Here is a 12,991-nt window from a genome sequence, read left to right on the forward strand (position 1 = left end):
GCAAGGAGACAGAAACAGAAGGAAATAGAGGGCAACGTTGCCAGTTGGATGTTCCTTTTAAAGAAGGAGCAGCAAAATTAAATGAACCCAGCAGTTGCCAAGGCTTTTATTTGCGTAGTATGTAGAAGAGGGCTACTTGCAAAATGCTACGGACAAGCCTTGTTCCAAAGACGCCCCCCCCAAAGCACTGCCTCAAAACACAACGAACATGCCCAGAAAGCATAAATCATAGTCAAACAAGAGAGAAAGGATAATGCAGACTCCATTTAATTGCACTTTTATTTTCTCCGAGAATCAGACAGTAACATCTTGCCAAGGTCCAGGAGACATGTCCAGAGAGAGGCGGCCAAATCCAGTGCAGCCTTCCTCCCCATTAAGGCCAAGAGACAAGTGAAGGGGGGGAAAAATGGGACTGCTGGGATTTTTTTTTTTTTTTAAGGCACCCAAAATCAGTCCTTTGAAGCAGCCCATTTGCTGACACAGTATATCAGAGATTGCTCTGACTCTGAGCCCTGCTGAAGCTAGGCAGCGTGACAACTTGAGGGGGGGGGGATAGGAAAGTAACAGCCGGGTTTTGCTGGGGTGAATAGTGAGTTTAATCAAACAAATTTGAGGTGGTGGCCACTGCTGGCTCCTACCACCACCACCCCCATGTGCCAACAGGAACCACATCTTTAGGGTAGCTTTAAATATGCCTTTAAGGGGCAGGTTGCAAGCACAGGGACAGGCAGATCTCCACAGGGGGAAGCCCCACACCAACAACCCAGATTGCGGGATGAGCCTCCGCCCCAGATGTGCAAATCAGACGGGTTTACATGGGAGCTTCTGAGCACAGACTGGCGCTCCAGAGGTCCTTCATTGATCATAATGTTATGAATCATTCTTACATAAGCCGCCACCGTCACCCTGAGTGTAGGGCTAGTTTAACGCTTCAGTGGGTTTCCTGGCAAGCCACAGGCTCTCTGCTCATCCCTCTCGCCGCAACAGGTGTAATCAGGCTGAAAGTCGCCCCAAACAACATACCCGCCGGGCCAAGAGGGCAGCAATTAGCCACCCTCTCACCCGGGGAAACAGCAGCGTGAGCATCTCTGCCAATTGTGCTGCCCGGCTGTGAGCAGACTCTCAAGGAATAGCGGCTGCAAGCATGGTTGCATTCTCCAGCAGCACTCAACGGGGGCAGATTAGACAAACATCGAACAAGGCCTGCCCCGGCTCAGCCAGACTACTTCCACTGCCTGCTCCAAGTGCGGCACACTGGGAATTGCCCCCCCCCAAACTTAGTCAATGCATACCTCCTCCCATCTAATGCATGTGTGGAGGAACCACAAAGCTTGAGAACAGGAGAACAGTGTCCAAGGCCCAGGGAGGCAGAAGGGGTGCAGGGGATGCTCAGCACCTCAGAACTCTCCTTCTGGCATTCACACGGAGAGGGAATCCTTCAGCCGGGGGGGGGGGGCAGGCCCCCAGCCCCTCCTCCATCTCCTTATGAAGAAGCCTGTCTTGTTTGCACAAAATGTTCAGGGTTAGCAGAATGCCTGGCTGCAGACAGCTTAGGTCAGATGTGGATGTACGGAAGAGAGGGAGAGAAAGTTGGTTCCTTGAGTCAGTCCAGGCGGAGAGATGGGGCCCCCAGCCCTCCAAAGGACACAAGCGAAACCGTCACCAACCTCCCGCTTTGCCCCGAATGAGCAATCCAGGGAGCCCCACAGAGAAACTCAGTCCCATCCATTTCAGCCCAGGAACGAACCACAATCACTCGGTGCGCCGAAGAAGTCTTACCGTGGGGTCTGTTCAGCCAGTCCGCTCATCCCAGCCAGTCCAGGTCATTGTCGTCATCGTCGTCCCCAAAGAGAGGGGTTGGGGGAGGCCGGCCTTTCAGGCTCTGAAATCCCCACCACCACCAAACAAGAGACACAGTTAGGTCAAAGTTACTGGATGGAGCAGGAGAGACAGCTACCATACTGTATATAAAAAAGCTGAACTCTGGGACAGGAAGGAGCTGGTAGTTTTTTCAGCAAATAGGCAAGGTTCACTCATTGGATAGTAACTTCCTTTTGCTAGTCTTGGGGGGAGGGGGTTAAGGAGTCAAGCTGGGGCTAGAAGTTCCTCCCTCTAATCAGGGCAAGCCTGCTAAACCCCCTGTGGTCTTTAGCAGCTAAAGTTTTTAGCAGTCTGTTGCAGCTAAAGGGAAGGTGAGAGTTTTGGACCCCAGGGAAATTCATTTGAAATAAAAGACCGTCTCCTCTGTCCATGCTGCAAGGAAGCAACTGCCCCTAGACATGAGCCCCCACCTGCGCCAAGGCCTCACAATTTCAAGTATGTTTCTGCCTGCAGATTGGTCACCTTTGTCTGTACTAGGACGCATCGGGCCAGGACAGCTCTGGGAACAGAGACCCCCCCCCCCTCACAAAGGCCTTACCAATTCTTCTTCCTCCTCGTCCTCCAGCGGCCCACCAGGCGTGGATGGCTGACGAACTGCAGCTTTAGATGACCTGCCCTTGTCCTCAACGTGGCTAAGAGACAAGAACACGGTATGAACACAGAGTGAACTCTGAGTGCAGGAGAGGAGGGGATGGCCAAGTCAAACTATGGAGAGCCAATGCTAGTCAGTGTGTAGGCAATGCTGACCTAGAAGGGCCAAAGGCCAGGCTCAGAACGCAACTCTGTATGTTCTGGGGGCTGTTTACAAGAGGGCTAGGTGCAGAGGAGCTAGGTCTGCTCCAGAAAAGCTTCCTTAGGTCAGGGCTTTCCAAAGTGCGCATCGTGACACAGATTAGTTATGCCCTTCAAATGATCCAGAGACTGCAGTCTTACTTGGCACATCTTAACACACGACCACAATAAGAGAGAGTGAGATTTCTAGGAGCCAACCCACCTCTGCCCTGTTTTGTGTCCACATGTTCCAACAGCTGTGGAGGCAGTGACTGGGACGGATGCAAAATTCACTACAGGCAGAACACCCCTAGGACTGACCTGGCACTCGCTTGCAGAGGGCCAGATACTGGTTCAGGCCTGACTGCTAGCAAATCCTTCGTGTCGGTCGTGCCAGCCAGAGAAGGGGACGACACGCTGGAATCCAGGCTTGGAGCATCTGAACAGCGCCCTTCTTCTCCACGTAGGGCCATGGTGGACCCCTCTACCTCATGCTCCATCTCATCAGTTGCTGGCCTTGAAATCTCAGGAGTGTCCTCTACAGCCGGCACTGAGCCTGCCGTGCTGCCTTCACCCGCCTGTTCGGAGCAGACTGCCTCCCTTTCTTCCTCTGAGATTTCCAGGCCTGAGCGAGGCTGTGGGGTCTGCCCCAAGTTCAGCGGCGCTTCTTCGTCAGTAGCTTGTGACTCTGGTGCTGCAGAATCCTGGCTGCTCTGGCCCCCTGCTGAAGAGAGGGAAGGAGGACCGGCCGACTCCCCCTCCGGGCAACGGGAGGGAACAGCAGCTGCTGTCGCTGGAGGTTCACACCGAAAGCGGCTTCCAGGCTCTGTGGCAACAGCCGCTGCTGGGCTTGCTGGCTTCCCCTCTGCAGGCTCCGGCCCTCCCTCTTCGCCACTGCTCGCCTCCTGCCTCTCCAGAAGCTGCAGAGTTGTTGTCTAGCAAGGACCAGAAGGGGAAACGGCAGAGAGTGACGGACTTGCAGCACACAGAGTAGCTTGCAATGCAACACACACACACCCCACTTCCTTTACCAGGGTATTTCAACTTATAGGTGTGGCTATTTAATTAAAATATTTGCTCATCCCCAGTCACTTGTTTTGTTCCTGCCTGCTGAGGAGGCGGCAAAGGATGGTCTGGTTCAGTTAATGACAGGAATACGTTGTTGAACCTGAGCTAATGAGTTGGGACTTTCCTAGTTCAACTCTTACCCGTCACAAACTCACTCAGTAGCCTTAGTGTTCACCACTCCCCCTTCCAGCCTCAGTGTTGCAATATGGGGATACTACTGCTTGCCTTGTAGGTCTGTTGCAAGGACAACGCCACACCCAGGCAATATGTGGGAAACCCTTGGAGCATGACACAAACATTCAAAGCGCGGTCACCTTGATGGTGTTCATGACGACACCCAGGACCACCCTGCCTGTGTAGGACTCCTCCAGCTCAAACTGGCCCCGCAGAGAGCGGAACACTCCATTCATGATCTTCTTTACCTGGGGAGAAACAATGCCAAGGAGTCTGAACGCAGGCACCTGCTCTGTTTCCATTCTGCAGGCACTGGCTCGGTTCAGAGCAATGCTGAACGAATACAGCGTGAGGGGGACACACGCACCTCTTCTGTCGAGTCAGGCAGCGGTTGCTTGACGCCCTTCTCAAGTTCCTGGATCTGCTCCTCATAATGGGCCTTGAGAACAGTGACCTGGGACTGCAGGGCTAGGTACTGCTTGGGGAAGGGAGGAGAGAGATGGTCAGCAAGGACAACAGTCACAGTGTTGTCAGAGGCGAGATCTTTTTGCTTGGGAGCCCTGGATTCAAATCCCTGCTTGGGTGTTGATGTTCTGGGCCAGTTGCTCTCTCAGCTTAAGCTGCCTCAGGGACAAAGCTCAACAGGACATAACCCTCTGGACAGGGATCAAGAAGAAGAAGCTAGGGGCACAGTTCCTCTTCGCCACTCCTAAACCCAGGAGGCAATTCTGCACTAAGAGGAGGAAGGGTTTGTCCGACTGCTTGGAGAAACCAGGCAGCAGCTCCCAAAAGCTCCTTTCACCTGCAGGAAGACGACAGCTGGTATTGTTCCCACACTGAGCTGTGGGGCTGAGAAAGCTGCAAGGGTACTCAGGGTAGGGAGGGAAGGGCAAAGCTGTGCTTGCCTTGTCTTGCACGGGCTCCAGCTGTTCCAGGCGTTCCTGCAGCACCGACAGCTTCTCGTCCTCTGAGCTCCTTGTGGTTTTCAGCAGAGACAACTGGAAGGAAAAACCGAGCCCAAAAGGTAGAACAGACTCAATTTCAGGAGCCAGGCCGCAAAATCAGCCCAGAGCTCATTTCTCCGCCTCTGCCCCCCAAAAAAACACAGGTTCTGCACTTGGCAGTCAAGGTCCACTATCAAGAGAACAAGCAAGAGTTCTCCCCTCCAAACTATGGACAAGCAGCAACCGAGAATGGATCGGGTTCTTGCTCACGCACACCTGGAAGCCAGAAGCTGCAACTTACACCCCCAAACACCTCTGGGCAAAGGTATTTTCAGGGCTGCAACCCTTCCAAGTTGATTAACCAGACTGAAAAAAAATAGTCGCTGATAATTTGAACCGAAGGTCTTTTTAATGCGCTTTAAAATTGTTTTTCAAGAACTGCAAGAGGGCAGAAACCGTCAGCTTAGAGGAGGCACTCTGCCTTCTCTCCTCCACAAGAGGGAGTGCTTCTCCACCATACATGTGCTGCTACAGTGTTAGTGCCCTCTCAGAAGGCGCATTGCACCTTGCACAGGACTGAGTGCCTCTTCTGGGACAGAGCGTCTCTTTGAAGAAGGTACCTATACATATAGATATATCAAGAGAGGGTGTTTTTCCCTCCCAAATCTAGAGAAGCTCTATCCTACAGGCTTCTTAAGAGGGGCAGCAGCTGCAGTTCATTCATTTTTAGAAGGACACAAGGGGAGGGGGAGAACAGGCCACCTACTTTTTCTTCCAGCTGGGAGACTCTCTGCCGCTGGGCATCTCTCTGCTCACACACCTCCTGGTACTGGCGAACATGTTGCTCCTTGGCGGCGTTCAGCAGGCGGTCGCATTTGGCCTCCCACTGAGACTCCAGCTCTGCTTGCATGAGGGACAGCTGCCATGCCCCCCCCCCCCCCGCAAAGGAGACACTCGTTAGCCCCCAACACAACCACCAGCTTCCGTCCAGCCCCTCCAGCCACCATCAAGAGCTCTGGCAGCTTTGAGTCCTGCTTTGGCTAAGGCATGTCTCAAGCAGATTTAAGCTCCGGGGTGGCCTTCCATCCCAGAATTACAAAAGGGAAGGGGCCAGGCTTTGATGGACAGAAAGGAAGACCATCCTCTTCCCACCTGGCTTGGAAAACAGCAGGAGAAATAAACACCCCTTTTCCCTCTTACCTGCTCCGAAGCTGCCTGGTCAGTTGATGTCCGGGCCTTCTTCAGAAGCTGCCGGAGCTTGTCCAGTTCTTCCTGGTATGACTTCCGGATCTCCTCCATCTCTTCCTCGGCCTGCTCCCTCTCCAGGAGGGATTTCTTCTTTCTCTCTGAGAGATTCTGGATCAACAAGGGGTGGGGGAGACAGATTGCAGCAAGGTCGGTTTGCAAATCACTGTTCTGCTTATTTTAGGATGGAATTAAAAGTGTCACTACTTGGCATTACATTTCAAAAGGAGCCAGCCTTTAATTTTAAATCACTGACACTATAAAGTCGCAATCATAAATAATTCACAGAAAAAGAACAAGAAAATATTTAAAGGGCCATCAGAATACAGGGTGTTTTAACATAGATTCAAAAAGCAGGTCCTTAAACTCAGGTGCTTCCAAGTTAGCAAACTCCGCCGCCTTCCAAAAGCAGCAGATTAAAATGCTGGACAAACCAGAAGGGCTTTGGGTGGTGCTAGAAGGGCACCCCAGTTTCACACCCAGCAAGCCTCCCTAGGATGGTTGCTCCCTAGGGAGTGACAATTGACAAACAAGCGTGTAATGGAACAAGACAGCAGACTGGACTCTGCTGCTTCAGAATACAGAAGGGGGGTGAACAACCCTACAAAACAGGAGACTGGCAAGTCAAGGAGAAAGACTCTAGTCCAGGCCTTTCCTAAACATGCAACTTTTCTACTTGAAGGGAATCAAACAGGGGCTGTAAAGGTGGAGCCCACCCGATTGCAGGCAAAAAAGCCCCAGGTTCAATCCCTGGAAGCATCTACAGTAGCACTGGAAAAAGACCCCTTGGAGAGCCAGAGCCAAGCTCAGAATATATTTAAGTTCTGTACTCTGGCAGTTTTGCACTTCCCTTACCCTCTCCAGGTTCTCCTTCTCCACTCGGAGGTCAGCCAGCTCTTCCTCCAGGGCTGCCACCTTCCCATCCAGCTGCCTGCGGCTCTGCTTCTCTGCTTGGAATTTGTTCCGGGTGTCCTCCGACGACTCTTGAAGCTCTGCAGATCACAGAGGTGGCACAGAGTTGGCATCAAACACACCTGGGATGAACTTAAGACATTAAACTTCCACCTGCACTTAGGACAGAAGTCACGCCCCCCTGAAGAAAATGTGCACTCGGCACATGTTCCGGAAGTACTCTTCCCTTAAGCTTAGCCCTGTAAGAACATAAGAGCCCTGCTGGAAAAAGCCAAAGGCCCATCTAGTCCAGCTTCCTGTATCTCACAGTGGCCCACAAAATAAAACAACAAGAGACCTGCATCCTGGTGCCCTCCCTTGCATCTGGCATTCAGACAGCCGACTTCTAAAACCAGGAGACTGCACATACCCATCATGGCTTGTAACCTGCGATTGATTTTTCCTCCAGAAATCTGTCCAATCCCTTTTTCAAAGGCATCTTGGCCAGAAACCATCAGGCATCCTGTGGCAATGAGTTCCACAGACTAACTGCACGCTGGGTAAAGAAATATTTGCTTCCATCTGTTCTGACTCTCCCGCCACTCAATTTCAGCGGCTGTCCCCTGGTTCTGATGTGGTGTGAGAGAGAAAAGAACATCCCTCTAACCACTCTATCCATCTCCTGCATAATTTTGTATGTCTCAATCATGTCTCCTGTCGTAAACTCCAGGGTTTTGGCGTGCTCAGAGTTCTTGGTTCTCGAACCCTAGAGCCCTCAAGGACCCCTGTTCAGTAGTGCTGCCACCACCCTGTACATGCCAGTGTCTCAGTCCAGGGACACTGAGAGACCCTCTAGGCTTAATCCTATCCCTTGCAGGCACTGACCACTTTCTTTAATTAAAGCCTCAGTCCGCAAGTTACTAGTCCTCAATGAGTATTTGGTAGCTTGCTGAACGGCTAGGCAGGATTCTGAACCTTTGTCCCCAACAGACCAAGGAAACAACTTAGTAAAAGGATTTTTACTTTATTAAGTACATAGGGTTGCATAAAGTTACAAAAGGCAGCAAATGCTAGAGGCATAAAACATCTAGGAAACATATCAGCATTAAAATAACAGAGCTAACTGGCTATCTCTGTTATTCCCTAACTCTCACCTGGGTCACCTTTCCTTTGTAGATCTTCCAGATCCCACATGCCCCTGGTGGACCAGGCTCTCAACCTGTAGGATGTTAGACCCACAACCTTCTCCAGGAAGGAAGACACACACCCCTTGGGCTTTGTTCTTATACTTCTCAGACTAACAGGAGGGAGGTGACCCTGTACTTATTTAAACTATCCAATCAGAACTCTTGGGGACAGAATCTTCCAGAAGTGGGGCTGGATGCTAGCCATCTTATTTCTTCCCCTCCCCACTGGAGATCCACAGCTGCATTCCATCCTTGATGGGCCCCTTCCTGTCTGCATAGGTGCTACATTCTTACCTTCCATTGAGTTGTTAATTTTGTTGGCTGTTGTTACTCACACCCTTGCAGCTAGGAACTGCAAGCCACTTCTCTGTCACTGGTTTAGTTTGGTTCAGGCTCTACATGCTACTAGGCCTAAACTGTACATATTCACGACATCTCCCCTCTGCGCCTTTTTTCTAGACTGAAGAGCCCCAAACGCTATAGTCCTCCCCACCTTGGCTTCCCTTACCTGCCAGCTGTGTTTGCAGCTGGTTGAGTTGTGCACCGTGCCTTTCGGCCTCCTTCAGGGCCGCGTTCAGCTGAGACCGCAGGTCCATCTCCTTCTTCTGGTGAACGGTCAGCTCCAGCTGAAGCTGGGAGATCTGCGCTGTAGCAGCTGCCAGTTCCTCAGCAACTTTGACCTGAAATGTGAGAGACACAAGAAGGGGTGGGATGGGGTGTGGACAGAGAACCCTTGTGAGACATCTCCAGCATTCTTGAAGAGGGTGCCACACAGATGGAACTGAGCTCCCAGGAAGCTTACTGAGTGCCTGTCCCGTGGACAACAGCCAAACTGTTTTGTACAGATGGGCCCCCATATCCATGGATTTGGTTATCTGTGGATCGGGGACCCCCACACACACACCCCTCAACATTGTTGACAAGCTTGCTGAAGCACAGTTTGCTTGTTTAAACAGGTCATTATAATCATTTACGCCTATAGCACCACTGCCAATAGAATTAGCTTCACCCAGCATTCAGGCTATGAGCTAAAATGTTTATAGCAACCTGTTCAAACAAGCAAATTTTGCCCAGTAAACTTCTTAATGATGTTAAGAGGCGCATGTTTTATAGCATCCCACATATCCACAGAGTGCCTATGGAATGGATCCCCTGCAGATATGGGGGCACATCTGTATTCTGGCCTTCTTGGTGAGACAGAATCCTACGTTATCACAGAGAGAGAGAGAGAGAGAGAATACAGTTCAAAAGTGAGGTGGGCAGAAGAGAGGTCTCTGGGTGACTTGTAGGGAATCCAACTCCGAATCACTAAACAACAGCAACAATTGTTTACCTACAAGGTTTATTTTCCCCTCCCTTTCTAATTTGGGCTGCTGAAAAACAAAAGATGTTTGAGTTGTTACATGGACAGATGGGCAAGCTCCATTCTGGTCCTGGAGGCCTACTTGGGCAGACCCAAGACCCAAATTCTCGGGCAGATCTGGGGCCCAGAGGTGACATATTTCATTCCAAGTCTGTGCCCACCCCTGCCCCCCTCCCATCATAGCTCCCGGGGTTTCTGGACACTGGAGGACAAGGGCCTCACCTGGTCCCAGCCCTGATCCAGAGGCAGCATGTGTGAGAAAGTAAAAAGACAGTCAAGAAAGGAAAGTTACCAGGAAAGGAAAAAGCAAATGCAAGAGAGAAGAGATGACATTCCAAATGGTTTAGAGGGGAACTCAGGGAATTCTGAGTGGAAGAACCAACCAGAAAGAGAGAAAAGGAGGTGAATTCTTCTCCTGATTAGATGAACTGCTCAGGAACCAAACTTCAAGGGGGAGATGCAGTTTGAGGCTGCTTCTTGCAGATTTAAATACACAAACCGTTTACTATTCTTTGAAACATCCCGCTGTTCTTAGGATCAGGGCAGCCAAGGGGTGGTTCCCCCATTTTCCATAGGCAGGCTAATGGGCAAAGAGGACCCATTCAGAGCTGCATTACCCACGGGTCAGTGCAGAGTGAAAAGGGGGTGGCGACTCAAGGTTAAAAGCAGCGCTGGCCCTAAGCATGATGGCAGAGGAGGCTTTTCATCCCCATCTTTCGATTATCTCAGAGCTCCTTTGCCTTCTCTGCAAGCTCATTCCCTGACCCAACACCTCAGCCTGCAGCCCTATCGGACGGCTCACCTTCTCCTGTTCGGCATGCAAGACCCTCGCTTGGGTGTGCTCCGTCTTCATCTGGAGAGACGTGTTTCTCTGCTCCATCAGGAGGTTGCTCTGCTCCACGTACCTAGGGAGGAAAGCAAGGGGCAGGTGCATAGCTTCTGGGGCCCTGCCAGCAGATCGAGTCCAAGGGATGAGAGCTGGACTGAGAAGCAACATCATCACCCCGCAGCAGCTCAACTAGAGACCAAGCCCAGTAGATCTGTGTTTCACAGAGAATGGGCAACAGGCAGGTCTGAACCAGCTGCAAAAGCAAGCCAATTCCCCTACAAGGCGAGACTCCCAGCTCCTTACCTCTGGTTGCGATCGATCAGCTCACTGATCTTCTCATTCTGCTCCTCAACGCGGCTGCTCTTCTCAAAGACTTCCTGTTTCAATCTCTCGTTCTCCTGCAGCACGAACGAGATGTGCCAGCCATCGTGAGCTGGGTGGACTAAAGGTCCGCCTGGGGGGGGGAAGGAGGGGTTAGGCAGCCTCCCATGTTCCTTACCTGGATGATGCGCTGGATGTTACTCATGATCATGGCCGTCTCCATAGTGACAGAGGAGATGCCTGGCAACAGGTGGTGCCCAGAATTTTGTTTCTGTAGCTCCTCGACCTGCAAGGGAGTAGCATTGCTGAGTGTCAGCACATAAGAGGAGCGGAGTCCAGACTACCTCAGGCCCAAGTCCAGTGTTTCTCAAACTGTGGGTCAGGCCCCGATTTCAGGTGGGTCCCGCAGAGCCTCCAATAAAAACAAGGGCGATAGGAAGATTAGATAACTTATTGCCTCAAGCCCTGGGGCTATTCAAAAACCAGACAGCAGCTAACTGGAAGCTTGTGTTAATACAGGGAGATAAATGTTTCAGTGTCTGTCTTCTGGTATTTTCTCCCCCCCCCCCAACAACAGGTAGTGGGAGCAGGTCACATAACTAAGCACCTTGAGGCTATTCATTAGATCTGTCTCATCATGAGAAACGGATTGAGGTTTTTATTGCAAATAAAATATTACTTGTAAATAAATTAAAATACTATTCCTTTCTAGATCACCTAATTTTTTTTTTTAAAGTCTTGTAAAGTTAGGTAGGTCCCAATAAGAGCAGTGGTTTCCAAACTGGTAGGTCACAACCCACCAGCCAGGGAAGGACTTATCCCTGCCCTTTTAAGGAGCAGGAGGAAGGGAGCAATGTGAACCTCCAGATCTTGCTGCTGCCAGGAATAGGAGAGCTCTATGGAGAGCTCCCAGAACTCAAGCGCTGGCTGGAGGTAAGTTAAAAAAAACAAAACCCTTCTCTTCCCTGGCAGCAGTGTGAACCTTGAGTCGCCACCTCGTGGACGTGACCAGAAGGCACATCTGGAGGCCTTCAGGGCCCTCTAGCCACTGATATCCGTGGATATTGAGGGCTACTAAATACACAGCAATCAGCAAGGCAGAATCCCATTACCTTGACCATCAGCCGATCCATTTTGTCTGCCACTTTCCCAACAGCCAGGCGGACTTCCGTGTTCTGCTGCCGTGCTTCCGTCATCAAGAATGAGCCGATATCACCGGCTGCTTCAGTGAGACGGAGAGAGGTTTAAAACAACAGAAGAGAAGGATTTCTTTTTTTATTTCTTGGGTGGGCACATTTTTAAACACACCTTGAAAAGGAGCTGGATACAGCGGCCCGACAGGCTGGAGCTGGGAAGCGGCACCAGTGGCTTGTGGGTAAGTGTAGGGCATCCCTGTGTATGGCTAAGAAAACCAGGAGGAAGGGGAGGGTAGGAAACAAGAGAAGAAAGTCAGGTGGCAGTTCTGCCCTTGAAAGAGCAAAATCCTGAATTTTAATGCTCCCATCTGAATATAGAAATTGATGCAGGGAGGAAATTGGGGCAAACCCCCCATGAACGACAGAACTTGAGAACAGGCAAAACAAATCTAGACAACGCTATGGCTCAGCTGAAGAACCGGCTTTGTTAAAAAAAGTTATTCCCATACAACTCAGAACCAGAATGAAGACTACCCATGCAGCTAGTCTTCAGTTTCTTTCTAGGCTCAAGCCTAACTCTCTTGCCACTGCACAAACACACAGGCAACGCAATAGGAGGCTACAGAGACCGAACACCTGGGCAAAGTGGCATGGCCCACAGAGCAGAAGACTGTGGACATTTCTCTTCCATTCAGACCCCCTCCTCACCACCAACCTCACCCCCAAATCCAGCCTCGACACTCGTCAACTCTATACCTGAAAGCTCTGGGCTGTCCCTGGAAGAGCTGGATGGGGCTGGGCGGATGCAGGTATAACAGCCGCCGAGGCCACCTGAAGCCCGGAGATAGTGGGCTGAGGCACTAAGAAGAAAGCAATCAATGCAGAAAGCATCAATGAAGAAAGCATCAATGCAGCTGACTTTTACAGAGACTGGCTAAGAGCATACAGAACATACTTTCCACCCCACCACTCTCCATTTATTGGGAGCATTTTTTCCTACCTATGCAATGCCCACCATTTGCCCCCATTGCAACAACAGCACCTCATTCACCATTTCTTGTCTAAGAAAAGTCACACAGCCCATGAAGAACACCCAGCAAAGAGGACCTCCCAAGTATAGTTGCTTCAGATGAGTTAACTGCACCTCCAGATAATACTGCAGCTTGGGGGAGGTTTGGGCA

The 12,991-nt window shown here is 51.0% G+C and overlaps 1 protein-coding gene across 8 annotated transcripts in view; it reads right to left on the reverse strand.

The window, feature by feature from the left end:
* FKBP15 (FKBP prolyl isomerase family member 15) overlaps positions 1–12,991 on the reverse strand; it is a 41,274-nt gene that overhangs the window by 18,984 nt on the left and 9,299 nt on the right. For 2 of the 8 annotated variants that reach the window (XM_066610928.1, XM_066610924.1), the window contains exons 14-29: positions 12,567–12,670; positions 11,983–12,076; positions 11,787–11,896; positions 10,853–10,960; positions 10,657–10,751; positions 10,327–10,429; positions 8,670–8,841; positions 6,939–7,075; positions 6,039–6,194; positions 5,605–5,757; positions 4,800–4,892; positions 4,262–4,369; positions 4,035–4,142; positions 2,974–3,587; positions 2,420–2,513; positions 264–1,882 (exon numbers count right to left, since the gene is read on the reverse strand). In XM_066610928.1, coding sequence (XP_066467025.1) covers positions 1,805–1,882; positions 2,420–2,513; positions 2,974–3,587; positions 4,035–4,142; positions 4,262–4,369; positions 4,800–4,892; positions 5,605–5,757; positions 6,039–6,194; positions 6,939–7,075; positions 8,670–8,841; positions 10,327–10,429; positions 10,657–10,751; positions 10,853–10,960; positions 11,787–11,896; positions 11,983–12,076; positions 12,567–12,670 — 2,327 coding nt within the window. In that variant the 3' untranslated portion in view covers positions 264–1,804. Of the gene's footprint in view, positions 1–263; positions 1,883–2,419; positions 2,514–2,973; positions 3,588–4,034; positions 4,143–4,261; positions 4,373–4,799; positions 4,893–5,604; positions 5,758–6,038; positions 6,195–6,938; positions 7,076–8,669; positions 8,842–10,326; positions 10,430–10,656; positions 10,752–10,852; positions 10,961–11,786; positions 11,897–11,982; positions 12,077–12,566; positions 12,671–12,991 lie in introns of those variants that run through there. The other 6 variants (XM_066610927.1, XM_066610920.1, XM_066610923.1 and 3 more) reach the window with 5 other exon arrangements.

The sequence above is a fragment of the Tiliqua scincoides genome, chromosome 16, assembly GCF_035046505.1.
Source record: "Tiliqua scincoides isolate rTilSci1 chromosome 16, rTilSci1.hap2, whole genome shotgun sequence".
Lineage (NCBI taxonomy): Eukaryota > Metazoa > Chordata > Lepidosauria > Squamata > Scincidae > Tiliqua > Tiliqua scincoides.